The 24892-nt window shown below is 46.1% G+C and overlaps 2 protein-coding genes across 4 annotated transcripts in view; one reads left to right on the top strand and one right to left on the bottom strand.

The window, feature by feature from the left end:
* EAF1 (ELL associated factor 1) overlaps positions 1-9260 on the bottom strand; it is a 13971-nt gene extending 4711 nt beyond the window's left edge. Inside the window, exons 1-5 of the mRNA XM_069568593.1 lie at positions 8888-9260; positions 6845-6939; positions 4790-4926; positions 2911-3113; positions 1077-1316 (exon numbers count right to left, since the gene is read on the bottom strand). Coding sequence (XP_069424694.1) covers positions 1077-1316; positions 2911-3113; positions 4790-4926; positions 6845-6939; positions 8888-9260 — 1048 coding nt within the window. The remainder of the gene's footprint in view (positions 1-1076; positions 1317-2910; positions 3114-4789; positions 4927-6844; positions 6940-8887) is intronic.
* METTL6 (methyltransferase 6, tRNA N3-cytidine) lies at positions 9210-24892 on the top strand. Of its 3 annotated transcripts, XM_069568602.1 has the most exons (6): positions 9210-9299; positions 10147-10529; positions 11256-11390; positions 16794-16964; positions 22046-22187; positions 24579-24892. In XM_069568602.1, the coding sequence occupies exons 2-6, from the start codon at positions 10305-10307 to the stop codon at positions 24758-24760; spliced, it is 855 nt and encodes a 284-aa protein (XP_069424703.1). In that variant the 5' UTR covers positions 9210-9299; positions 10147-10304; the 3' UTR covers positions 24761-24892. The 3 variants fall into 3 exon arrangements, with proteins under 3 accessions (XP_069424703.1, XP_069424712.1, XP_069424706.1); XM_069568611.1 differs by lacking the exon at positions 11256-11390; XM_069568605.1 differs by lacking the exon at positions 11256-11390 and having other exon boundaries at positions 9228-10529.

The raw sequence follows: 24892 nt of genomic DNA, 5'->3' as shown, positions 1-24892 counted from the left end.
GGTTCTGGTTGATGATCCTGGTTTAGGTAACTTCCGTCCTTTATTGTATATGTGGTATGTAAAGATTAAGGTCTTGCCATTGGAAAAGCTACAAGCCGGGAGAGCTAATAAAGAGCCGTAGAGGCTAAAAAGGAGCTTAAGGCACTTAGACATGCACGGGGTGAGTAAAACGCACTGAGCCATTTTCGGCTCTTACTTTCTGGGAGGAAAGGAAGGTCAGCACTGACTGGGTAAAACCAAGAGCTGAGTTACACAGTCACAGGAGCTGTGATCATTCTCCAGTATGAATACCAGAGGTCCAGTGTAAAACTTAGTTTCCTGAGCCAACGGGGAAGAGCGCCAAGGATACCCGAAATCCAGAAGCTCAGCCTGTATCGTGAGACGGCAGAAGACAGCCTTCGCTGGCGTCACAACAGTGCTGAACCCACTCAAGTAGGGCGGTAGGGCCCGGCACACACGCGAGTGTGTCTGTGTGTTGGAGTAGGCGGGGAGTGCTCTCGCCCCCAGCGTACAGAGGCCTACAAGGCCGGCCCCACACAAGGGGGTCTGTTAGACGGCTACAGTGTGGAGCTGAGAGGGACTCTGCCTGCCCCACAGGAGCAGGGTTATGACACATCCCGAAGTCAGCCCAGGACACCCAGCTCCAGGGACTCTGGTGAGAGGACAGCGCACAGACCGGCATCTCCCCGCGTCCAAGATGAAGACAGCTGTTCTCGTTCCCCTCTGCCTTACCACCACCAGCTATGCCGAAGGTCACAGACACTACAGTGTCCCTTTCTTCGCTCCTGCCCAAGGCTGGCTGGTTCCAAACTCACATATCAGCACTTCCCAGAATCCACAAAACTTAATTTGTGCCAATACAGAAAAGCAAAGAGAAGAAACAGAGTTTCAGTTTTGTGCTTCCTGTTTTTACTGCTTGGGGACTTTACTTGCTCCTTTCTGCTTCAAACTGTCTTTGCAGGACCCTTTCTTACGCTGTAAATGGTTTATAGACTCTGGCATAAGACAGACAGAAGCCACCGCTCCGGCCGGCCCTCCCAGCTCCGCCCCGGCTGGAAGCAGGAAGGCACACTTACTGAGGGTGCTCATGAGCTGCGTGCTCCCTGGCGGCCGCGTGGCTCCGGTCCCGTTGGCCACGGCCGGCCGGCTGCCGTAGGGCTGCGGGGGCGCAGGCTGTGGGGGCGACGCGGGGCCGCTGTCCTCGCCGCCGCTGCTGGAGCTGTCGTCGTCACTCCCCGACGAGCTCTCCGAGTCCGAGGAGCTGCTCCCGCTGCTGCTGCTCATCTGCTCAATGATGTCCACCTCGGCCCTCAGTTCTGGAATAGACGACAGGGCGGGGTCAGCGCATCGAGCTTTCCGTACACAGGGCACGGGCAAAACCCAGAGCAACCAGGGATACCTGAAGATGAGCTCCTGCCTCTCGAGCCCTTAAAAACAAACAAAATGACCAAAACCAACAAACAAAAACCCCTAACACGTCTCCGGAGAGACAATGGAAACATTTAATTCACCCAAAGTACCCAAAACACACACTGGTTCAAGATAATGATTCTTTTAAGAAATGGAGTTAAGTCTGTTTGGCTTTATCTGCTTAAGAAAGAAAGACTGTGACTAACAGGATTAAACACCAAATAGGAGAAGAGCAATATTCTGCTCAGGGGCTGAGCAATATCTGACCAGGAACTGGAAGGTCTGAGCACTTGCTTTGGATCCACCTCTAACCAGCTGGCAGACCCAGGTGGAAGGCAATGAATTTTCCAGGACGCTCTGGAAAAAGGAAGGGCCAGAGCAGACAGCCTCTGGGGTCCTTTCCAGCTTGCACATCCCACAAGGCTCGTAAGAGGGGCCAAGGCTGCTCAAGAACGTCTTTTTCTTCCTCCTCTGTCCTCTTTACACATCTGATGGACAGCCATGCCTTCAGGTGCTACGTTTGTATCAAACGTAAAGCAGGGAAAGAACAGGTTTTACCCGACCACTTCCGTGTCCGTGAATGTATTAAGGACCCACCACAGAACACATTGGGGAAGATGCCAGATTCCCCTGTCCAAACACACCACGAGACCTTAAATGACTATGGTTCCTTTAAGCGTAACTGGCAACAACCAACCACTCATGGCCCAATTCCTATTCAGCTAAAGTGAAAACTTCCACAGACAGCATTCCAAAGTCCAGGAGGAAAAACAAAATCCAGAGGCTTAACAACTGTGCCCCACACACAGAGTGATCTCATTTGCAAAGAGACAGTATTTCCGCAAGGTGGAAAAGGCAAATTTCCCAAGGGCAACTTTTTATCTTTCCCTGTTTACTGCTGTTATGGGTTTAATTTTATTTCATAAAACTTCAAAAATATGAAATACAACACTTACCTTCATAACTTTCTAAGAGCCTGGACAACTAAAACCATCCACTGTGTTGGGGAGAAAACCACGGTGAGCTCTGTCTCAGGCTTGCACTGGAGAGAGCCTGACCAGACAGCTAAGTCCTTCGAGGCCACTGGTCCTCATGGAGCTTCCCTACTTCACACTGTGTGTCAGTACAAAGCACTGGCTGAGGAGTCTAGACACTGTATGTACATTGGCCTGCTTGGTTTTCATCCCCAGCACCTGGAAATTCTCTTCTTCCAAAGCCTTCAAGGTGTGCCATATGGACCTTCAGATGGTAGACAGGCTTGTTTAAACCCCGGGCCTCTAAGCAGACTGCTGCAAACAGCGCCACAGCCCAAGTCTCTGAACTCCCCCTTATCAAACGAGGTGAGTGGTAACCCCGCATACCCATCACGTCTGGAAAGGTGACCCCTGCATAAACTGCTACAGTGGCAGAGAACGCCCACGCCACCAGCCCTGCGACCTCCATAGAAACATCAGTGCCCTCCTCCAAGTTACTACCGGGGCTCCAGAAACTGCCCTCTACCTCTTTTGATGTCATCCAGCTGAGGTTCAGGTGAGGGATTATCTTTTAAGGGAGAGGTTTTAGGTCCAGCCGGAGGCTTGGTTGGCGCTCTGAATGGCACAGGTGGAGGCGGAGGCGGCGGCGGTGGTGGCGGCTGGGACGGCTGTGGGGGTCGAGGGGGCTGCTGCTCCATTCGGGCTTGGATTTTACTGCTCCCCTCAGCTCTGAAATGAGAAACGGCCTGTGAATTGGAGGGGCAAAAAACAGTGGTTCTCAGATCTGCCCCAGTTACCAAGTACCTGGAAGCAGCTGCAGAACCGCAGGCTTCAGAAGACTGTGCCTGTAATGCCACCACACCAACTACGCATTCCGCCGCACCCGTTCTGCATTGTGCACCAGAGACACACGGATACGAGGCTCGCTGCCCTCAAGCTCACGTTTCTTTACCGAGCAGCAGCTAAGACAGTGAGGTAGGATATACTGTGATTATGAGAACCCGTCTGAGTAACAGAAAACGTGACTACTCAACTTCTGCACACTATAAAGTTATAACCACAGGCAAATGAGTTATTAAAGATACCTAGCTCTGGAAATACTGGCCTGTTTGCAGTTTTTTCCCCATTATCTATTTACCACTTGCTCATTTTTTCACAGGCTAGCTCTTGCTGGCAGACAGGCAGAGCATTCCACCTCAGACCTAGGAAGTACCATCCATCAACAATTTCTTTTGTAAATGGACTAGCTCAGCATTTTTCAAACTTTGTTGCTGCTGCTGCTAAGTCGCTTCAGTCGTGTCCAACTCTGTGCGACCCCACTTTGGGGAATCTCTATTAAAGTGCAGACTCTGACTTAATAGGTCCTGAAATCTCGTATTTTTAACAAACACTTAAGTGATAAAACACTGCTGGTTCCCAGATGACACTGAGTAGTAACAGAAACCCCCACAACCATCAGGCTTCCGGCAGGCTAACCGCAGCCCCTGGCTGGAGGAGGTAATCTACCAACACACACTGAGCAGCAGGAGGGGGCTCCGTGGCATCCACCCGGCAGAGCTCCCTGTGGCCCTGAGCTCACGCAGGCATCAGTGCACTGACCCCGTCTCTTCATCTGTGAGCGTGTGTGTGGAAGGTAACACCACCTTTCCAAAAGTTACTTGCAAAAGTTAGACAATGTGTGTAAAACATCGAGCACAGTGCCTGGCCTGTGATAAGACCTCAGTAAATGGTGGGTACCTTTTCTTTTTGTGGAATGAGCAAAGAAAAACAGCTTGAGGAAGCATACATAGAAAAACATCAGACCGTAACACTCTCTTTAAAATTTACTCTAGTACAGTAATTACTGTATCACTAATAGAACCACTAGGTTACTTCTACTTAGAGAATAAAATTTGACTTTAAAATAAAATCTAATTGGCCTCATATGACACATGTAATGCCTGTCAAGTTAAAAATTAAAAGAGAGCTCACTATTCAAAGAAATTAGGTACAGCTTTGATATTATAATAATCTCAAATGCATCTTAGGAAAATTTAATGTTGTCACTCCAGAAAAGAATATATATTACTCAATTACTCTTTCATAATTTTAAGTCTGTAAACTTAAATCTTATCCCTTTGGTGGTACTGTATCAACAACCATGAGATTAATAAAACTGACTTAATCATAAAGCACACCCCTCTCCCCAGTGACTTCTACGTTTCAGGTCTTATAAACATTATTTATTTTCATTGCCTTTGAGGAAAAGACATTTTATGACTTGTCTGAGAAGACACACGTGGGAGTTGCTGAGCCTGCCAACAGGACACTAAGTTCCCAGACGGGCACACTCTTATAAAATAACTGAATAGACAAGGTAAGTCTACAGAAACAGCACAGCAACCTCTATCTGCTTTTTTACATACCGCGTCTTCTTGACCTGGATGCTGCTGCTGAGCTTTTCCAGCACATACTCTCCAGTGTCGTGATTGATGATCAGCACACAGTCCTTCTGGTAAGGCCGCTTGTTCCCCTTGAACACAGTCATCGGTGGTGTGGATCCCTTTTCCGCCACAAAAGAACAGTTCAGACAATCAAACCAGATACCCCAGTTATGAATATCAAGACTGAATTTACAGCTGGCTTTATCTCAGCAAATCTCTTACCAGAACTACCCAAACAGGAAGAGAAAGGGGGCTTCCTTGGTGGTCCAGTGGCTAAGACTCTGTGCTTGCAATGCACGGGGCCTGGGTTCAGTTCCTGGTCAAGGAACTAGATCCCACATGCTGCAACTAAGACTCAGCACAGTCAAATAAATAAATTTTTTTTTTTTTTTTAAGAAATAGAATAAGCTGATTTGCATTTTATTTTTGCTTGGGAAGCTAGGAGTTAAAGAGGAAATAATATAGCAAGAATCTATAACTGTGCAACCAGCTCTAAGTAATCAAGAAATAAATATAGAATTTTTAAGTTACTGTACATTTTCCAGAGATTTGGGAAATGTTACAAATAATAGTAAAGTGTGAACTGAGAAACACAAATGATGCGTTCCTGTCTGACACTGAGCAGAGCTCTCACTATGAGCAATAGAGCGATCTCTGCATTTCCTTGTAATTGGAGAGTTCGGGCTTCCCCTTCATGCTAAGTAACTACACACCTTCTCCAAGCTCACCGTTCTGGCTAGTTCAAGTTCCTCAAGCCACTAACCTGCCTAAGGCCTTCCATGACTGCCCAGTGCGTAAGGCCCAAGCAGAAACCCTTCAAACCAGCCACCTGGCCCCTCCACTGCACCCGGCTTCTTTCACCCCGGGCTCTGCAGGTTCCAGAGAAGAAGGCACCAGTCCTCTCTCAGAACCGCAAGTTCTGTCTTGCAGGGATTTAACAAGGATTCTGTCCACAACATCCCAATCCCTCCCTCCCTCTCAATTAGTCAACCTTCAAATCTGTTCAAAGATCACTTCCTCACGCAAGTCTCCCTAGACTTTCTAAAGTAAGTGCTACGTTTTCCAGCAGTTATTTAAACTCCCTAAGGACGAGAAACACGCTTGTTTTCTTCAAGACTATATTCTCAGTACCTAGTAATGAGCCAGCACCACCGTGGGTAGATGTTAGTATTTGCCGAATGTATCGTTAAATCCCCTGGATGGAATCAGAAATTGGTTGGCTCCTTGACTCCTGGTTCATACAGTAAAAATTAAGAGCTGGAAGGGACCCTAGGGATCATTTATCTAACCTCTTTATTTTACATTTGGGAAACTAAGGTCCAAAGGGAGATGATGTAACCTGCCAAAGGCAACAACTAATGAGAGCTGTTTGAACTGGCAGACAGTTTTTTGTCAGCACAACGCTTCCCAAGGCTCTCTGTCCAGAGCCTTTTCATTCTCTCACTGGTTACCAAGAGCTTATCATGTTCCAGGACAGGCCTGGGACATGCACGTGTTCATTAAGACTATTCTGTCTGATCCTTGCGATCAGAGTGGTGCCTTGATAAGACTTCAGCAGTGTCTCTCTGCGAGGGTTCTCCACTCAGCTTTTAACCTGCGGCTCTGAACCTAGGTCCTGCCTGAAACCACCAGCCTGCACATCACCCCCTGCCAGATTCATGAACCATGCTGATCCCGCCCCTGCCTCTCCACGCCCCTAAGCCGTTGCTGTTTTATACCCATAGAGCACTTGGGCCTCTTTCTCTGCAGCTGTTGGGAGAGGCTACATATGTCTAAAGGAGGAGCCAGGTTCCACCTTGCCTTCTTAGGAACAAATGGGGAAAGGGAGTTTGGGAAAAATGACAAAGAATTTTTTTTACTCAGGAGCCTGGGAAGCATGAATTCCATCCCATCTGACCCCCATAGTTCCTTTTCTCATGCTGGCACTTCAGAAATCTAGAAGTTTTTAAAAAGGAGGAAATCAAATTGCAATAACAATATGAGGATTCACTGTGATTCCACATTATACAACAACAACAACAATGTAATAAAACCTACAGGGATATGTGGCAGCGTAATTGTGACTTCATCTCCTTTGCCGACCTGAAGCTCTCCTTCACAGGAAGTGTCTATAGACGCCGGCTTAAAGTCATCTAAAGGGAAAGGAAAAAAAGCATTTATCCACCAGGTTACTTGTATTAAGTGCTTGCACGGCATTCACATGTAAGAATGGAAATTTTTTATAACTCAGATAAAAGAAAATACAAACCACTTAGAATTTCTTAAAATGTTATCTCACTGTGGAAAATTTCTCATATACAACAGCAAAGAGAATACTATAATGAGTCCTGAATACCATCACCCAGCTTCATTACCAGTTCTGGGGCAATATAGTTTCATCTATACCTCCATATACTTTCCCTCTTATCCCCACTGGATAATTCTGAAGGAAAAAGGCTAGAATTTATGTAACTTTCCATTAAGCAGATACTCCCTTCCCCTAAGTGACAGATGAAAATTCATGCCTTATTACCTACAATGAGGTGTTTTATTAGGGTTATTATACGGATGAAAAGCAACAGAGTATGTTTTTAAAACCCTGTGATTGTAAAACACAATATGAAACATGAAAGGTCACAGCATTTTGATAAGAACTGTCAAAGTTAGGATTTGCCACACTCAAGTTCCATAGCTTTAACAAGAATATTCCTACAGATATCTGGAGCAGAAGGTTGCACTGTACTTCCAAAGGTTAATCCTGCCCATGTTTCTGAATTGCAGTTAAGGCACAGCATGAACAGCCATCTTACTGTCTTTTAACACAAACCTGCCTCAGACTGCAGGCCAGGTACTTCTGTCAAGTGTCTTATTTAAACTGCACGTTGCCCTTCATTCTGCTACAACATCAACTTAGTAAACTGTTCAGGAAATGATGCTGCTCTTCTCACATTCCCAAAACCCAGCCCTTCAGAGGGCTGATCTGCCGTCAGCAGGAAGCAGAGTAATGGCCTGGCAAGTGACCACAGGAAGACAGAAGTTCACCATCTACTACGCCTGTTTCAAGGTGTTGAGTCACATCTAAGAACTCCTCGGACAAAAACAAGTCTTAACCAGTACTGGGGCTACCGGGACGCGAAACCAGGAGTCTGTGAATCATAGTGGGATGCTCTGGCGGCCAATTCTTCACCCAGGATACACAGTGGAAAGGCCCTCCCTCAACAGAGTCTGTAATCATGGAGAAAAAAAGAGGTCCAGCATAATGACTATCTGCACACTCCTTATGCCTGCTGGCTTTTGCTTCCAAACATAGATCAAGCTCTAACTTATTCCTGGCTCTCCAATCCTAATTTTACTTTCCACCCACAAGGGACTGGGTCTGGAGAAAAAGTGAGGGGTAGTCTGGTGACCTCAAAAAGACATCAAAGCGCGAGACAAGCTGGCACAGATATATGGAGGAAAAGAAGGCGGACGGGGCGCAGAGCTGCGGGCTCTGGGGCTGCAGCCGGGCGTCGCGGAGGCCAGAACCCAAGGGGGCAAGGAAAGAAAAGCAAAGAAGGCCGGAAGGGAATGGAACAGGAGGGAGTGGAGGCCAACGCCGAGGAAAACGAGAAGAGCTCCTGAAGCGTGGAGATGCCCAGTGGGGATAGGGGTGTGGATCGAGGGGGAGGGGGAGGCTGGAATACAAAGAAGCTGGAAACTGATGTGGGGTCGCAGCCCTTCGGTAATAAGAGGGGAAGGTGGAGGATGCCAATCCCGAGGAAACGAGAAGAGCTCCTGAAGCGCGGGGATCTGGGTGTGTGGGGGGCGGTGGGGGTGAGGAGAGGCTGGAATACAAAGAAGCTGGAAACTGATGGGGTCGCAGCCCTTCGGTAGTAACAGGGGGACGTGGAGGTTCGGGGCGCAAGAGGGTCCAATGACCTTCGGGAGAAGCATTTGGTAGCGCAAAGCGGAGAATCCTGGGAGCTGAGGGAAGGGTCTGGTCTGAGAAGAGGGAGCTGGGAAAAAAACCAAAGGAAAAACCCGAGGTCCCCCGAGGGAGGGAACGCCGGCAAGGCCCCCTGGCCTTCTCCGGGGCAGAGGGCGACCGGGGGGCGGACTCACAGCGGATGGTGTGGAAGGAGGCCCGCGGCCGCTTCTCGAAGCTCTCCCCGAGCCGCAGGCAGTGCTCCTCGCGGTCCAGCAGCGGGTTGGCCGTCCCGTTCATGGCCCCGCACGGGCCTCGCGCCCGCCCGGGCGCCCTCCTGGCGCGGCCCCGGCCCGAGCCGCCGGCGCCGGCGTCCGGAGGAGCCGCGCTCCCGGGACAGCGCTCCGGGGCGCGCGGGGAGCCGAGCCGGCGCCCACCCGCGCAGGCCGGAAACGAGCTCGGGCCTGCGCGTCTGGGCGGGGGACGACTCCGAGGAGACCCGACGGCGGAACTTCCGGCGCCGAGGAGGGACGTCCGGGCCCGCAGCGGAAGTAGAGGGGGCGGTGCCATGGCCGAAGGTCTTCTCCGCCGGGAGAATCCGGATTCGAGGTCTCTCTGCGGGGCGGGGGTGGGTGTTGGCCAGACGAAGGGTTTTGTTGTTTTTTTTTTTTTCCCCGCGGTGGCTCCCAAGTTCTGCTTCTGAGGCTGCGCCTGGCTGGGGGCTCAGCGCGCCCGGCCCCACCCTTCAGGGGAACCTAGGAACTGCTGACTGGGGCGCCCGGCGCGCGGTGGACTAGGCTCACGCGGGTCGCCGCCGCCCCTCGCGGCTGGGCGGCCCGGCTCATCCGCAGGGTCCTGGCGGCCCCACTCTCCGCGTCCCTGAGCCTCTTTTTCGTCCCTTTCGCGCGCCCAGGGCGGCGCGAGGGCCTCAGTTCCCGAAAGGGACGCGCCCTGGGGTTCATGAGACAGACTCAGGCCACCCGGGCGTAGTAGCTCCGTTTTCCCCGAAAAACGCCGTCTCTCGCGTCCTTGGCGACGGTGACCGACCGCCTGGGGCTTGGACAGCCGTCGTGGTTGTTTTTAAAGACACCCCCGTTTCACGGACACCGAACCCTGAGGAACCGTAAGGTTTCTCAGTCAGTTCTTGAGAGTGACTTTTTTTCCTGGCTGAAAGCGGCTTACTGACTGTTCGGGTTGGAATTAAGCCTTTCTGTGCGTGAGAGCCCTGGCCGCTGGATGTCAGCCCCCTGCAGGCGGGGGTCTGTGTCTTGCTCTTTGTGACCTCTTCTGTAGTGGGGTAGGGCTTTGTGTAGGGTCAGCATCTAGTAAATGTTTGCGGAATTGAAATGTTAAGTGAAAGAACTAATCAAGAACCGCTAACTGAGCATCTTAAAAAAAAAACCTGTTCTAGAACCCCCCACCGGAATGTCTTTTTTTTTTTTTCTTTCCTGCGAAGTATCCGATGGCTGCTTCAGGCTTGAACCCAGCCTGAGGGACCACATCTGAGAGGACCCTGCCTGTGTCTGTGGTATCCACTTGAAGTCCTCAGGTTGTTGAGGAATGGGCCATCTCCAGCAGTGTTAAATGTACAACATATGACCATCCACGTAGGAGATGGCTGCTTTGCAAAGGAGAGGGCTGCAGACAAGGATTCTCAGCTCTGAAGAAGAGGAGAAACTGAAGAGAGACCAAGCTTTAGTGTCTGATTTTAAACAGCAGAAACTGGAAAAAGAGGCTCAGAAGAACTGGGACCTTTTTTACAAAAGAAACAGCACTAATTTCTTCAAAGATAGACACTGGACCACCAGAGAGTTTGAGGAGCTCAGATCATGTAGAGAGGTAAACTAATACTGCACCTTGTTCGAGCGATTCTTCATTTAAAATGTGTAGAAGAGGGGTGTTTTATTGGATTCCCAGGGCGAGTGTGAGGTAGAAAATTTACGAAACCTGTCAAAGGCTTCATGAATTTTTGTAGCTTAGATATACACTGTCTCAAATAGTTTTAGCAGTTGCTGAGTTGTAAAATACAGAGGAGAGAGGACTTGAGTGGGCATTTTCTGTTTCTTTAAAGCGAATCTGAAAATTGTAAATATTGAGTTCACACTGAATGATTTCAGTGACAGGTTCATAATGATAATGGAGATGAATGCTTCACCACAGCCCTTCACATGAACTTAACAGTAGTGTTCTGTAATTTAAACCTTAAAGTAACATGTTGAAGTTTAGCGTTAGGGTTATTCCCACTTGCTGATGAAACTGAGGGACAAAGCTGTGTGAGTGACTTGTTCAGTGACGGAACGCAGGGTGAGGGGAAAAGTTCAGATTTGGGTGCAGGCAGTTTAACCTCAGAGCCTGTTGTGTTAGCCATTACGCTGTTGTTTTCTCCACACCAGATTACCCAGTGTTGGACAACAGATGAGGCATCAGTTGCTTTGGGTTATCCCTTCACTGGTTAATTGTCCACTCCATGGGGGCAGAGACCTTGTTTCATGTTCTGGACCTTTTAGTTTGTTTCTTCATTAGGTGGGATGTTGTGTACTGTAACTTTGGGTTCTCTTTCCTCAGTTTGAAGATCAGAAATTGACTATTCTTGAAGCTGGCTGTGGGGTTGGGAACTGTTTATTCCCACTTTTAGAAGAAGATCCAGGTATCTTTGCCTATGCCTGTGATTTTTCTCCAAGAGCTGTTGAATATGTCAAGGTTGGTGCACCATCCGTGTGTTATTATGTCTCTATTTTCCTAGACTTGTTGGACCTGACTTCTACACCCATTTTCCCAGTTCCGGTCCTCTTCCTGAAGGACCGGCTGTGATCACTGTAAATGTAGTTTTCCTGTGTATGTGCATGTATGATACATAGAGAAACAGAGCATTATTTAGAAAAGTAGAAAGAAATACCAGACAACGTCCATAAACTTGTGTCCAGATTTAATGATTGGCAGCATTTTGCTGCTTTTGCTTCATAAACTTTTATAGTGCCATTTATAGTTGTATTTAGTTAAGGGCTGCAGCTTACACTTTATTATGTACCTTAAATCTTCTTAGCCTAAAACATTCCTGCCCTTCCCTTTGACTTTTTCCCCGGTGACATCGAGTTTTGGGAGAGCAAGCAATTTTATGTAACGAGGTCGCACGTTCCAGTATGGCTGATTATTTCTGTCTGTCATTGTTTAACTTGTTGCTTTATGCCTTGTGTTTTCTGTAAACCAGAAGTTAAATCAGGTAAAATATTTTGAGCAGAAATACTTTAGCGGGTGATGATGTAGCTTCCATACTGCACCCTGTCAGGAGGCAGTGATCTAATCTCACTGTAGGTGATGCTAGTTGGGCACTGGGTCTAAGGAGACTCCCTAATTGCTCTGTTGCACAGGTGTCTCCTTTTGTCATTGACAGATGTGTGAGGGTTGCTTTGGCAACATGCAGATATCTGTTTCCCATCAACCTTTCACAGTTTTAGCACCTAGACTTTATTAATAGTGATAGCACATTGTGCTATAACCTACCTTCTTTGCTCTGCATTGTATCTTGCCGAGTATTTTCATCCCAGTATATGTAGGTCTGCCGCATTACATTTACCTCTTGTAGTATTTCACAGAAAGGATGTGCCATATAGTAACAATTGCCTTGTTGATGATTGTTCAAATTGCTTCTAATTTTTTGCTCCCACAAGTCGGATTGATGTAATCAGAATTATACGCATGCCCCAAACACGTGTACAAGTCTCTGTGGTGACTAATAGAAGAAATGGAATTCCTTGGAGGAAGCATACACATTAAAATTTAAATAGATAATGCCAGCTGTCCATCCAGAAAATTATATCAATTTATAATTTCACCAATAATATAAAGATATTATTTTCCTCTATGCCATCAACATTTAACATCAGTCCTTTTTTTGGCAGCACTGTATAGCGAGTGGGATCTTAGTTCCTCAATCAGGGATCAAACCCACGCCCCCATGCATTGAAAGCACAGAATCTTACCTCCTGGGCCACCTGGGAAGTCCCACCGTCAGTCTTTTCTGTATCTCCCAATCTTATAGGCCATGAGGTGGCCAAAGTACTGGAGTTTCAGCTTTAGCATCATTCCTTCCAAAGAAATCCCAGGGCTGATCTCCTTCAGAATGGACTGGTTGGATCTCCTTGCAGTCCAAGGGACTCTCAAGAGTCTTCTCCAACACCACAGTTCAAAAGCATCAATTCTTCGGCACTCAGCTTTCTTCACAGTCCAACTCTCACATCCATACATGACCACAGGAAAAACCATAACCTTGACTAGACGGACCTTTGTTGGCAAAGTAATGTCTCTGCCTTTGAATTTGCTATCTAGGTTGGTCAAAACTTTTCTTCCAAGGAGCAAGTGTCTTTTAATTTCATGGCTGCAATCACCATCTGCAGTGATTTTGGAGCCCAAAAAGATAAAGTCTGACACTGTTTGCACTGTTTCCCCATCTATTTCCCATGAAGCGATGGGACCCAGATGCCATGATCTTCGTTTTCTGAATGTTGAGCTTTAAGCCAACGTTTTCACTCTCCTCTTTACTTTCATTGAGAGGCTTTTTAGTTCCTCTTCACTTTCTGCCATAAGGGTGGTGTCACCTGCATGTCTGAGGTTATTGATATTTCTCCCGGCAATGATTCCAGCTTGTGCTTCTTCCAGCCCAGCGTTTCATGATGTACTCTGCCTAGAAGTTAAATAAGCAGGGTGACAATATACAGCCTTGATGTACTTCTTTTCCTATTTGGAACCAGTCTGTTGTTCCATGTCCAGTTCTAACTGTTGCTTCCTGACCTGCATACAGGTTTCTCAAGAGGCAGGTCGGGTGGTCTGGTATTCCCATCTCTTTCAGAATTTTCCACAGTTTCTTGTGATCCACACAGTCAAAGGCTTTGGCATAGTCAATAAAGCAGAAATAGATGTTTTTATGGAACTCTCTTGCTTTTTCCATGATCTAGCGGATGTTGGCAATTTGATCTCTGTTTCCTCTGCCTCTTCTAAAACCAGCTTGAACATCTGGAAGTTTCATGGTTCATGTATTGCTGAAGCCTGGCTTGGAGAATTTTGAGCATCTCTTTACTAGCGTGTGAGATGAGTGCAATTGTGCAGTAGTTTGAGCATTCTTTGGCATTGCCTTTCTTTGGGATTGGAATGAAAACTGACCTTTTCCAGTCCTGTGGCCACTGCTGAGTTTTCCAAATTTGCTGGCAGGAGCGTAGTGTAGGCCAATCACTGTTCTAAGCATTGGGATGGAGTAGTAAACAAAACCCTCACCCACATTGGGCTTTTACCGTAGTATGAATTGTCTGTTCATACCTTTGTCTGTTTTTCTGTCATTTTGTTTCTTATTTTGCGGATATATTCCGTTATATCTGTTGCAAACATTTCTTCCAGCTTATTAGGCATTGTTTTATGGTATTGTTTTATTATAGAATTTAAGTGATCACATCAAATGAATAATCATTTCCTTTTGAGGTACTAAGGTTTTATGTCTTTGGAGTTCTATAATCACAGAGATATGCTTTTTATAATTTTGGTTAGAGGATTTTTAATTAATCTGGAAAAGTTTGACCATTATTTCTCGAGTATTTCTTGAGCTCTTGTTTTCTCCGAGGATTCCGGTTCTCTCTCTGTTATACCCTTTGCTGTTGTTTCACAGCTCTTGGATGCTGGCTTTTTGTTTGTTTGTTTTTAACTTTTTTGCCCTTTGCATTTTCAGTTTGTGTACTTTCTGTTGTCTTATCATCAAGTTCACTGATTGCTTTTAGGCAGGAAGCATTCCTATTGATGAGCCTGTCAGAAGCAGTTTTCATTTCTGTTACTATGTTTTTGATTTTTAGCATCTCCCATTGATTTGCAGTTTCTATATCTCTGAAATTACCTATCTGATCTTGAATATTGTCCGCCTTTTTCATTAAAGCCTGTAATACGTTAATCATAATTTTTTTGTTTTTTAGTGTCCAGACCTGTAGTTCCAGCGTCTGTGTCGTATTCAAGTCTGGGTTTCATGGTTGTCTCCTCACACCGTGTTTTTTCTTGCCTTATGGTGTGCCTTGTTCTTCTTCTGTTGAGAGTTATACAGGGCAGTGGATAGGTAATAAGGATTTGTAATAATCTAGACTGGAGTTGTGCTCTGTGTTAAAGTCTGTTGTTGCTATAGTTACCTATGAGGTTTGTTGTTGCTGTGGGCCCGTGAGACTTCAAACCCTGGTGACTTTGTTGCTCCTGTTGGCTTTGGGTCTTTCCTTTGTGCTGTTCCCCATGAAGAGTCTGTCTCTTGTAGCTTTCCCACAAGTGTTTCTGTTTCTCCAGGAGTAGAGCTTTTCTTTCTCATCCCCTCCCCTCCTCTGTCATACTCCGTGGTCATGAGGCCATTCTCTGCAGATGGAGACAAAGTTTGGGCAGAGCAGTCCTCCCCAAGGGCAGTGATATTCCACCAGTGCCCCAAGGACCCAAGGCCCAGATGACTTTTCCCCTGCATGTGAAACCTTTTCTCCCTTAAAGGAGCTGAGAAGGTCCAGCCCCAGAAAGAGCCCCGTTCTTTTTGTGAGAGCCTAAGTGAAGTCCCTGGTGGAAACACCTGCTAGGGTGTGGGCATCCCGATGGCTTCAGCCCCGGGAGCTTCATGCTGTTCGTCACGTTTCTAGTTTTCTGGAGGCCTCAGGTAAGCAAACGCGTGGGTCCTGCGTCTCCCTGAAGGCGCCTCTCCCTCTCCACATCTGCGGGTGGCCGGTGGTTCTTTGACCTCTGCTCTCTCGTGGGTTCACATGAAGTTGCTGTCTGTCCCGCTCATGGCCGTGTTAGGATAGACTCTCCGTCTCTCCACCTCTGCACTGGAGCTGGCATTCTTTTATTTCTCCTAGTGGTCTGCTGTCCTTTAATACAAGTGGATAGAGCTAACTGTTCAAACAGGGAATTGAGGGAGAAGTTCATTTTCCATTCCTGATAATCGTAACCTTCGTTCTCTATCTTTTTAAAAAATTTAATGTCATTTTGGTCACCTGTCTTCTATCATATACACTACTGATCCCTCTAAATACATGGGTCTGTGTGGGGACACTCTTGTCTCACCCATCCGTTGGTCCCCATTCTCAAACCACACTGTTTAGCACTACATTTTGTAATGTGTTTTGATGTCCTGTAGTATGCCTCTTCCTCCATTGTTTTTCATCTAAAAATTGTCTTGGCTGTTCCTAAAGGTTTTCACTTCTAGATGAATAAAATTCACCTTATCAAATTTCTAGAAATCTGAGGATTCGGTTGAGATTGTAATAAACTCCAGTATATAAGCAGAGTTGTAGGTAGAACTGACCCATCCTATAACTTTATGTATCTGCTTATTAAGGTCCTTACATTAAAGAAAAGTTTATTATTTTTCTCCTTAATGCTGTTATATATGTGTTGAAACCTGTTACCAGAATGTACCAGGAACACACTTGTAGTTTAAAAAAAGTTTTCTTAGCTTGTTGCATCAAGCAACCACCATACCCAGAAGAAGGGTGGGAGCATCTCAGTAAAGGGAGCCGGAAGGACCTCTCATAGGATTCAGGGTTATAGTGGATGAGTCAGAGGAGGGTTAAGGGAGCAGAGGCAGGGTTTGATTTATCATTCCTCTGGAGTTACATGCTTCTAAATGCTCAGTTTGGAATATGTGATAGACTGTATACGCAGTTAAAAATAATTTGTTGATGTGTTTAAAAGAGGTCATCAATAAGGACCTACTGTATAGCACAGGGAACTCAGCTCAATACTCTAATAACATAAATGGGAAAAGAATTTGAAAGAGAAGATGCATGTATATGTGTAACTGAATGACTCTACACCTGAAACTAAGGCAGCGCTGTTAATCAACTATACTCCAATATAAAATGAAAAAATTTTAAAAGAACAAAATTATTTGTTAAAATGAGATCTTGCCCCTTGTGGCAGTATTGAATATTACATGCTTTAATGTCAAAATGACCTGTTAGTCTGTCTGCCCAGCAGCAGTGGTGGCTGAGTTGTGTGCAGCAGTGCACACATGGAAGTGGCATCTCCACGTGTGCTGTGCTTTTCTGTGTGCATCCGCAGGGATGTTGCATTGAAGGTATTTTGTGTTTTTCTCTCTAGCAAAATCCTCTTTATGACACAGAAAGATGCAAGGTGTTCCAGTGTGATCTGACCAAAGATGACCTTCTGGAGCACGTGCCCCCAGAGTCTGTGGATGCTGTCACACTGATATTTGTGCTCTCTGCAGTTCACCCTGATAAGATGCACCTTGTCTTACAAAACGTTTACAAGGTTAGTGATTGCGAGCCTGCATTTTGAGGGTTCGACATCCTGACTTTTCACTTACCTTCCCTCTGAGGCTCACGTGCCGTCTTAATTCACAGTCTCCCTGTTCTTACAAGGTGGGCTGTGTAGTCAGTGTATGAAAAGAAGTTCTGCTGCGTGAAACATCCACCTTAAATTCTGATTGGCTTAGGGGCCATGGCTGCCCTTCAGAGCTTGGCCGGCCTTGGAGCAGCTGCCTGGGATCTGTGGAGCCCTGCCTGGGATCTGTGGAGCCCTGCGGTAAAGCGAGAGGGAGCAGGGGCCCCCACACAGGAGCACACAGCGTGCTCGAGTTAAACCTTACTTCCCGATGTAGGCCGCTTCCTTTACTTCTCTGAGCCTCCGTTTCATTCCCTGTGGAGTGTTGAGATAATGGTTCCTAGATGTTGGGTTTGGGGTAGGCTATCTGAGGTGTGTTCTCCATGCCTGGGGCAGTACCTAGTAGTGGCGAGTGCTCTTAAAAGGCAGCGTGGTCACTGCTGTCTCTCCCATCGTTGCCGTTAGGACCCAAGCTGCTGCGGCCACCAGCAGGCTGCTGCGGCACTCGGGGAGTGGAGTCGCACTTCCAAGTCAGGGGACTCGAGACAGGCCACCTCATCATCTTCCCTTTGATGGTTCAGGTGAAAGTGAAGGATTGAGAAAGCTGGAGCGTTGGACAGCTGGGAAACTATGGGAGCGGTCAGAGGGTGACTTGTGTGACATTGAAAGTATCGCCTTCACAGTGTGGGTGAGACTTCAGAGCATCACTGTGGCAGTGAGTGACTAAGGTAGGGCGAAGGACAAAGTCTTTGAGAGAGAGAAGCTCAAACCATTGAATCCAGCATGTTTGGAAGGGTAATTCCTGTGTATGTTGAAATTAATTGGAGTTAATTGGAGTAGTGTATGGATAAGAGCATAAACCAGAAGACACATTCATCTTGAAATCAAGGGAAATGACCCTGGAACTAATAGATGCCCTCGTGGCTCAGTGGTAAAGAATCCATCTGCCAGTGCAGGAGACATGGGTTCGATCCCACATCTGGGTTGGGAACATCTCCTGGAGCAGGAATTAGGCAAACAACTCCAGTACTCTCACCTGGGAAATCCCATGGGCAGAGGAGCCTGGCAGGCCATAGTGTCACAAAGAGTCGGATACGACTTAGTGACTCACACAACAGCAGTAATACGGGGTAGTGGGTGGTGGTATGATCTGATGACAGGAGGTTCAGAGCTGAAACTTGAGGGGAGAAGGGGGGATGCACAGAAAGGAGCAGTGGGGGCAAGGAGGACCCTGCCCCATCCCTACACTCGGTGGTACTAGGGCCATGGGAGAAAACACTGCCTGCTTGAGAGGTGGCAGGGAAAACCATGTCCTCAGGAGCCAGTCAGGTTGTTAGCACTGGAATGTGAAGCGAGCATTCAGGATACGAGTGATTTCACTGATGAAGGTTCCAGGGACTAGGAAGGAGCGGGAGACAGGAGTCAGGAATGTCTGGGACTTCGTGGGGATGACAGTGGCCACTGTCGGTACTGTTCATCATTGTGCTGGAGGCCCCAGTCAGCTGGAAAGCAGCAGAGAAAAGAACGAGAAAGAAAGAAAACATTGTCTTCAAGTAGTGTAATTGTCTAATGAGAAAATATTAAAGACTATTAATATTAAAGAATTACACAGATATAAGATGAATGTACTCAGTGCCACAGAATTGTATACTTTATTTTAAAAAGTAACATGCACTGTGTAATCTGTTCCACTTCATATTATATTTTACCCTTTTGTTTAAGTTCGAGGTTTTTGGTAGACTTTTTATTTTTGGGGGGGAAATTGACAAGTTGGTTCTAAATTTATATGAAGGAATAAAGAGTCAAAACATTCCTGAAGAAGGAGATGGGGAGATTTATACCGTACCAGGTATAAAGGTTTATTACAGCTACAGTTATTAAGACAGATGGTATTTGCAGAGGAACAGAAAAATTGACAAATGGAATATGATAGCTTAGAAGTAGGTCCATGTGTGTATGGAAATTTGATAGTCGATAGAGGTGACATTGGAAGATCACTGGGGAAAGGACTGCTCAGGAAGTGATTCTGGGACCATTGGTGGTCCGTGTGGGGAAAATCCAAAATTGTTTTCTGCTTCACATCCTTACACAAAAGTTATTATGTATGGATTTAAAGGTAGGTTTAAAGACTTAACTGGAAAAGACAAAAGTGTAAGCCTTTCAAAAGAGACTGTAGGAAAACATCTTTGACTTCAGAGTGGGGAAAATTTTCTCAAAGACTGAAAAGCATTCTATGCATGAAGATGATATAATAAAATTAGGAGTTTGTTTTCTTCAAACAATTAAGATGATACAAAGACATTAGAGAGACCAGGTGGGAAAAGTAACTTAAAATCTACTCAACTGAGAGCCTTCCCTGGTGGTCCAGTGATTAAGACTCCTCACTTCCACTGCAGAGGGGCATGGGTTTGATCCCTGGTCCTCTGTGTGGGGAACTAAGATCCCACATGCCACTCGCTGTGGCAAAAAAAAAAAACCAAACAACTATTCAACTGACAAAGATTAGTATTTCAGAATTTATAAAGAATTCTTGGGTAACAGTAAGAATGACAATGGAAAACCCCTCTTTTTATAGATGAGAATATATATAGATAGTAAGTTAACATATGATAACCCAGGAAATGGAAAATAAAACCTTAATGAGACACTATTAGATTATAATAAAGTCCAACGAAGCCAAGTATTAATGAGGATATCCCTCTTCTTGATTTAAATGAAAAGATATAGCATATTGTGTGTATTTTAGTAATAATGAAATGTTATGTTAAAACTAAAAACACTGACCTGAGCTGTCTCAGTCCACACCTGGCCTCTGTTGTAACCTTTCTTATGCTGATTAGTTCCATTTCAGCCTCCTCCTGTTTTAGCCCCCAATAGAATTCCTTGTTCACCTGACCTGGAACGAGTGCACAGCAGCAGTGTGAGGCCACCATACGTGGTGACTGGTTCGTTAATTGGATATCATGTGCTTTACCAGGAAGTTAGCGGAAGAAGCAGTCTCTCAGCCTCTGACAGTCAGACACCCTTTGGGCAGCTTTCCAGTTTGAACAGCCACAGAAACATGCTGTTCATGGTAGAGCTAATTACTGTAGGATGCTAACACTGGGGAAATTTTTAAACCACTTAATTTTAAACTGAAAGGGAACCTTAAAGTTGGGTTCCCTCATTTTTGGAATGAAACGGTAAAGTAAAAATCAACTAAGTTCGTTATTGGAAGACAGGATTTTGTCTTCCCTGTGCCACTGACTTGCCTTGAAAGCCCAGGCAAATCGCCTGTGCCCTGCGCCTCACTCACCAAGAGAGGGGCTGACTGATCTCACCCGCCATCTTTCTGGAGCTGCTGGGAGGATGAGAAAGCCCAGCAAAGGCACAGTCCTGCCTCAAAGGAGGTGTTAGTACCGTAATTTCTGTCTTACGGATGAGAAAGCACATTCAGAAGGATGACATAACTTGCCTAGGGTCATTCAGCCAGTTAACAGAAGAGCTGGCCCATGGATCAGGAGTTCCCAGATTCCTGAGCGAGAGTCCCATGCGGCCTTCCCTTCTTTCTGAAAATAAGTGAGTCTCATACAAGTTAAAGTTTTCAGATTGTTTAGTCAGTCATATTTTAAAATTTAGCATTTCTGACCAAAGTAAGAATGTTTTCACCCGAGAGGCTCTTTATTGAGAGTGTTTTAAATGCGTGCTAGTGTTGATAAGAATTTGCTAAGTGAGAAAATCTGCAGCACACTTGGAAGTATTATGGACAGTCTTTCATATTCTATTCAGGAAGAGGAAATATCAAATTACCTCAGATAGCAGCTATCTACTGTAATAGGTAATATTTGTCATATGTTTTCAAGATTATCTTGCTAATGTGAAGAGTCAGAATATACATAGTAAAGTCAATGCCCCCTTTTGAAGACCACTCTCACTTGGTAATGTTACACAGTTTGAAAGAATACCCACTTAAAAGGCAAGTGTCACAGTGAGTACCTTGTTCTTTTCATTCTGAAAAGCATGTGGCTGTTTGCCTTGTAGGAGAGGAGCAGTTACACCGTGCTCTGCAGATTTTACCTTGCAGTTTTTGAAACGTCTGCTCTGTGACAGCTGTTTCTAAAGGCTGTGGTAAGGGGCTCCCACCGGGGCCTGGCACTTGCCCCTTCTCTACACACCACCCTGGCCTGAGGGCTCTCCGCCTGAAAGCAAGGAGTGCAGCAGCAGGGGAGGATGGGTGGTGTTACCGCTCCCTCCCAGCCTCTCTGGTCTTGTCAGGAGTGAGGACGGAACTGAACTGACGCTCCCGCTTCCCATCATTGCCCGGGACTGACAGACATCCCCGACCCTCTCATCGTGCCTCTGACCCAAGTATGAGCTCGGACTTTGCTGTTTAGCAGCTGCTGTATGATTGTGGCCACATCACTTGCTTTTTCTGCTACCAGTCTCTTGGGCTCGGGATAGTCACACTTTTCCTCCAGAGTTGTATGAAGACCTAGTGAGAAAATGTCTGGTCAGCTGTAGAGGGCTTAGTGTGGTGTTAGCATAGTGAGCAAGCCATACAGAATTGCAGTGCAGGAGCCCAGAACTGACACTCAGGCTGAGGAAGGCCAGAACATCAGTAAAAAGCCAAAATGTATTGATTACAGAGATATTTAAAGAAACAATTTGACTTACAGGGTCATGGATTAGGAGATGGCTGATAAAATGATGGGAGAACGTGCTAATAGTTTAGTGAGGGTACTTTTGTTTTCCTCTGATGTCTTCAGCGTTTTAATTGAGACACTGGACCTCCAAGGGTGCTCTCCTCAGTGCTCAGGAAGTACCCCCCCAGCACAAGGGACTCAGCCAGGCCTTACCACACCTTTGCGTGGCAGGCCCTTTGCCCTCGTAGTACGGGCATTTCAGTATGGCGCTTTTCATCACTGTCACAAATGTAAGTCATTCTCATCTGTAAAATAATCAGGTTTATTTTATAGTAAGTTCTGTCTGACAGGATCCCTGAGTTATGTGCAGCTTGTTCTGTTTCATAGGTATTAAAACCAGGCAGAAGTGTCCTGTTTCGCGACTATGGGCTGTATGATCACGCCATGCTTAGGTTTAAAGCCGGGAGCAAACTTGCAGAAAACTTCTATGTTAGACAAGACGGAACCCGATCCTATTTTTTCACTGGTGGTAAGATTGCTGGAATCTGTCATGATTTCTGTTTCCTTCATTGCACTGTCCCTGTGGTCCTGCGTGGGTGGGGGCGACTGGACTCCACACACAGCCGCACGGCCCTGAGCCAAACCCTCACACACACCACTCACCACATCAGCTGTGAGCTCACAGGCTCTCTAGTGAGGGTGTCCAGTTAGTGAACCGAGTCAGTGGAAACGCTCTGCTGTGCCATGTGGATGAGGCCAGGAGCTGTGTTGGGAAGGCCGGGAGGGCAAACCAGAATCTTCACTTCGTTCCCTCAGAAAGCAAGCAAAATAGGACAGGATAGTGCCTTGACATTACTTGAGTTTCACAAAGGTAAGAGACCTTCTTTTCTATGAAAGTGATTGAGACTTCTTAAGTACACAAACTTGCTGATAGAGGGGTCCTGAAAAGGTCATTTTTGATAAGAAAACAAATGTTGACTATGATTTTAGTGTTCTGAACATTAGTTCTAAGCCTGTTTTATACGGGAGTACCGTGTGTTACTGTGCTTTGCAAATACTCCGTTTTTCACAGTTGGGAGGTTTGTGCAACCCTGTGTTGAGCAAGTCTATTGACACCATTTTTCCAGTAGCATTTTCTCACTCCATGTCTTGCAGTATTTCAGACTTTTTCGTTAGAATTATATTTGCTATGGTGATCTGTGATCACCTTTAGTGTTACTGCTAAGACTCACTGAAGACTCAAATGATGGTTAACGATAAAGTATTTTTTAATTAAGGTATGTACATGGTGTTTTTAGACACAACACTGTTGCACACTTAAAAGACCACAGCATAGTGTAAACATAACTTGTATACACTAGAGAACCAGAAAATTTGTGAGGCTCACTTTATTGCTTTTTTCGCCTTTATTGCGGTGAACTGAACCCACAGTATCTCTGAGGTATGCCTGTAATATGAACCGTAATATAATTACCTTCTTAAGCTCTAATTTTTACATTTGTTACTTCTTGAAATATTCTCTTAAACTCAAAAATAAAGCTAAAAATTAGTGATTACCATTAAGACTACAAAAGCATGAAAACATACAGTGAAAATTAAAAATGTGTTTTAATGTTTTGGATTCATGAAGTCTGATTAAATCAATTATAAATAATTGAGAAGCTGTAGTAATATCTGCAAAGTGCTTCAAAGTACGTCCTTTGGAGTCGTGCCCCTGACAAGAGTCCCGTAGCCGTCCTTTCTGTCTCTCTTCACGTGGAGTGATGCACTGCTTGGGTCCGCTGTCCCTTAGGCTGTCACGGCAGGTGTTTTTTTCTCTGCACCCTGCTGCCTGACTGTCCCTGGTCACGTCAGGGTGGATGAGGTGCTTGATGTAAACAGATGGAGCGTGCACGCACACACACACATACTCACACTGTATGAGTGCATGCACACACACACAGCGCACAGAGTGAACAGACTGTATGAGTGAGCGCACACACTGAGTGCACACATACACACTATGAGTGAGCGCGCACACTATGAGTGAGTGAGCACACACACTGTGAACACACACACTGTATCAGTGAGTGAGCACACACTGTATGAACACACTATGCGTGAGTGCACACTGTATGAGTGAGCACACGCCGAACACACTATGAGCACACATGCTGAACACACGCACACTGAGTGAGCACACAGACTATTTGAGCACACACACTGTGAGCACACAGTGAACCCACACTGCGTGCACACAGTGAGCACACACACTGTGAACACACAGCACACTGTACAAGTGAACACACTATGAACACACTGTATTAGCACATGCTGTATGAACACTGTATGAGTGAGCACGCACACCATGAGTGAGCACACACACACTGTATGAACACACACACTGACCACACTGTATGAGCGAGTGCACACACTACGGACGCACGTATGTGCTGTATGAACACGCTGAGCATACACTGAGTGAGTGACATACACACTGTATGGACACTGTATGAACGCACACACTGAGCTCACACACACTGACCACACACACACTATGAGCACACACAGTATGAGCACACACACCGAACACACTGAGAGCACACACTCACTATGAACACTGAGCACACGCTGAGTGACCACACGCACACTGCATGAACACACATATCGTATAAGCACACGTACACTGTGAGCGCAGGGTCTGGGCCTGTGCTGCTCGTGGGGAGTCCTGATGGGTCGAGGAGCGTGTGACAGGTTGGTGAACCTCTTGGTGATGATTTGGGAGTTTCTGTTGACAGGCAGATGTAGGAGTGTGTCAGCTCCCAGAGCAGAGCCTTCTTACCCCCTTGCATTGAGGTTCTCTCAGCCCCCCGCTACACTGACTTGCTCAGGGTGCAGTGGCATCCAGACTGCGAGCACTGGTGATCTGCTTGTCTTCCAGAATTCCTGGCGCGGCTCTTTCTGGACGCAGGTTACGAAGAAGAGGTGAATGAATATGTGTTTCGTGAGACGGTGAATAAAAAAGAAGGACTGTGTGTGCCGAGGGTTTTCCTTCAGAGCAAGTTTCGAAAGTCTCAGAAGACCCCAGTTCCTGTTACCCTGGACCTGGGCCATGAATCCTGACCTTCCGCAATGTTGACCTCTGTGCCTGTCCTTGACGGGCAAAATTTGAAGTCACTCTTTATTTTGTGTATTTTTGTATTTTAACTTTTTTAAAAGAATATGTATACAAATAAAAATACAAATATAATAGTA

This window comes from Ovis canadensis, chromosome 1 (genome assembly GCF_042477335.2).
Source record: "Ovis canadensis isolate MfBH-ARS-UI-01 breed Bighorn chromosome 1, ARS-UI_OviCan_v2, whole genome shotgun sequence".
NCBI classification, from domain to species: domain Eukaryota; kingdom Metazoa; phylum Chordata; class Mammalia; order Artiodactyla; family Bovidae; genus Ovis; species Ovis canadensis.
This window is presented reverse-complemented; position numbering and strand designations above follow the sequence as displayed.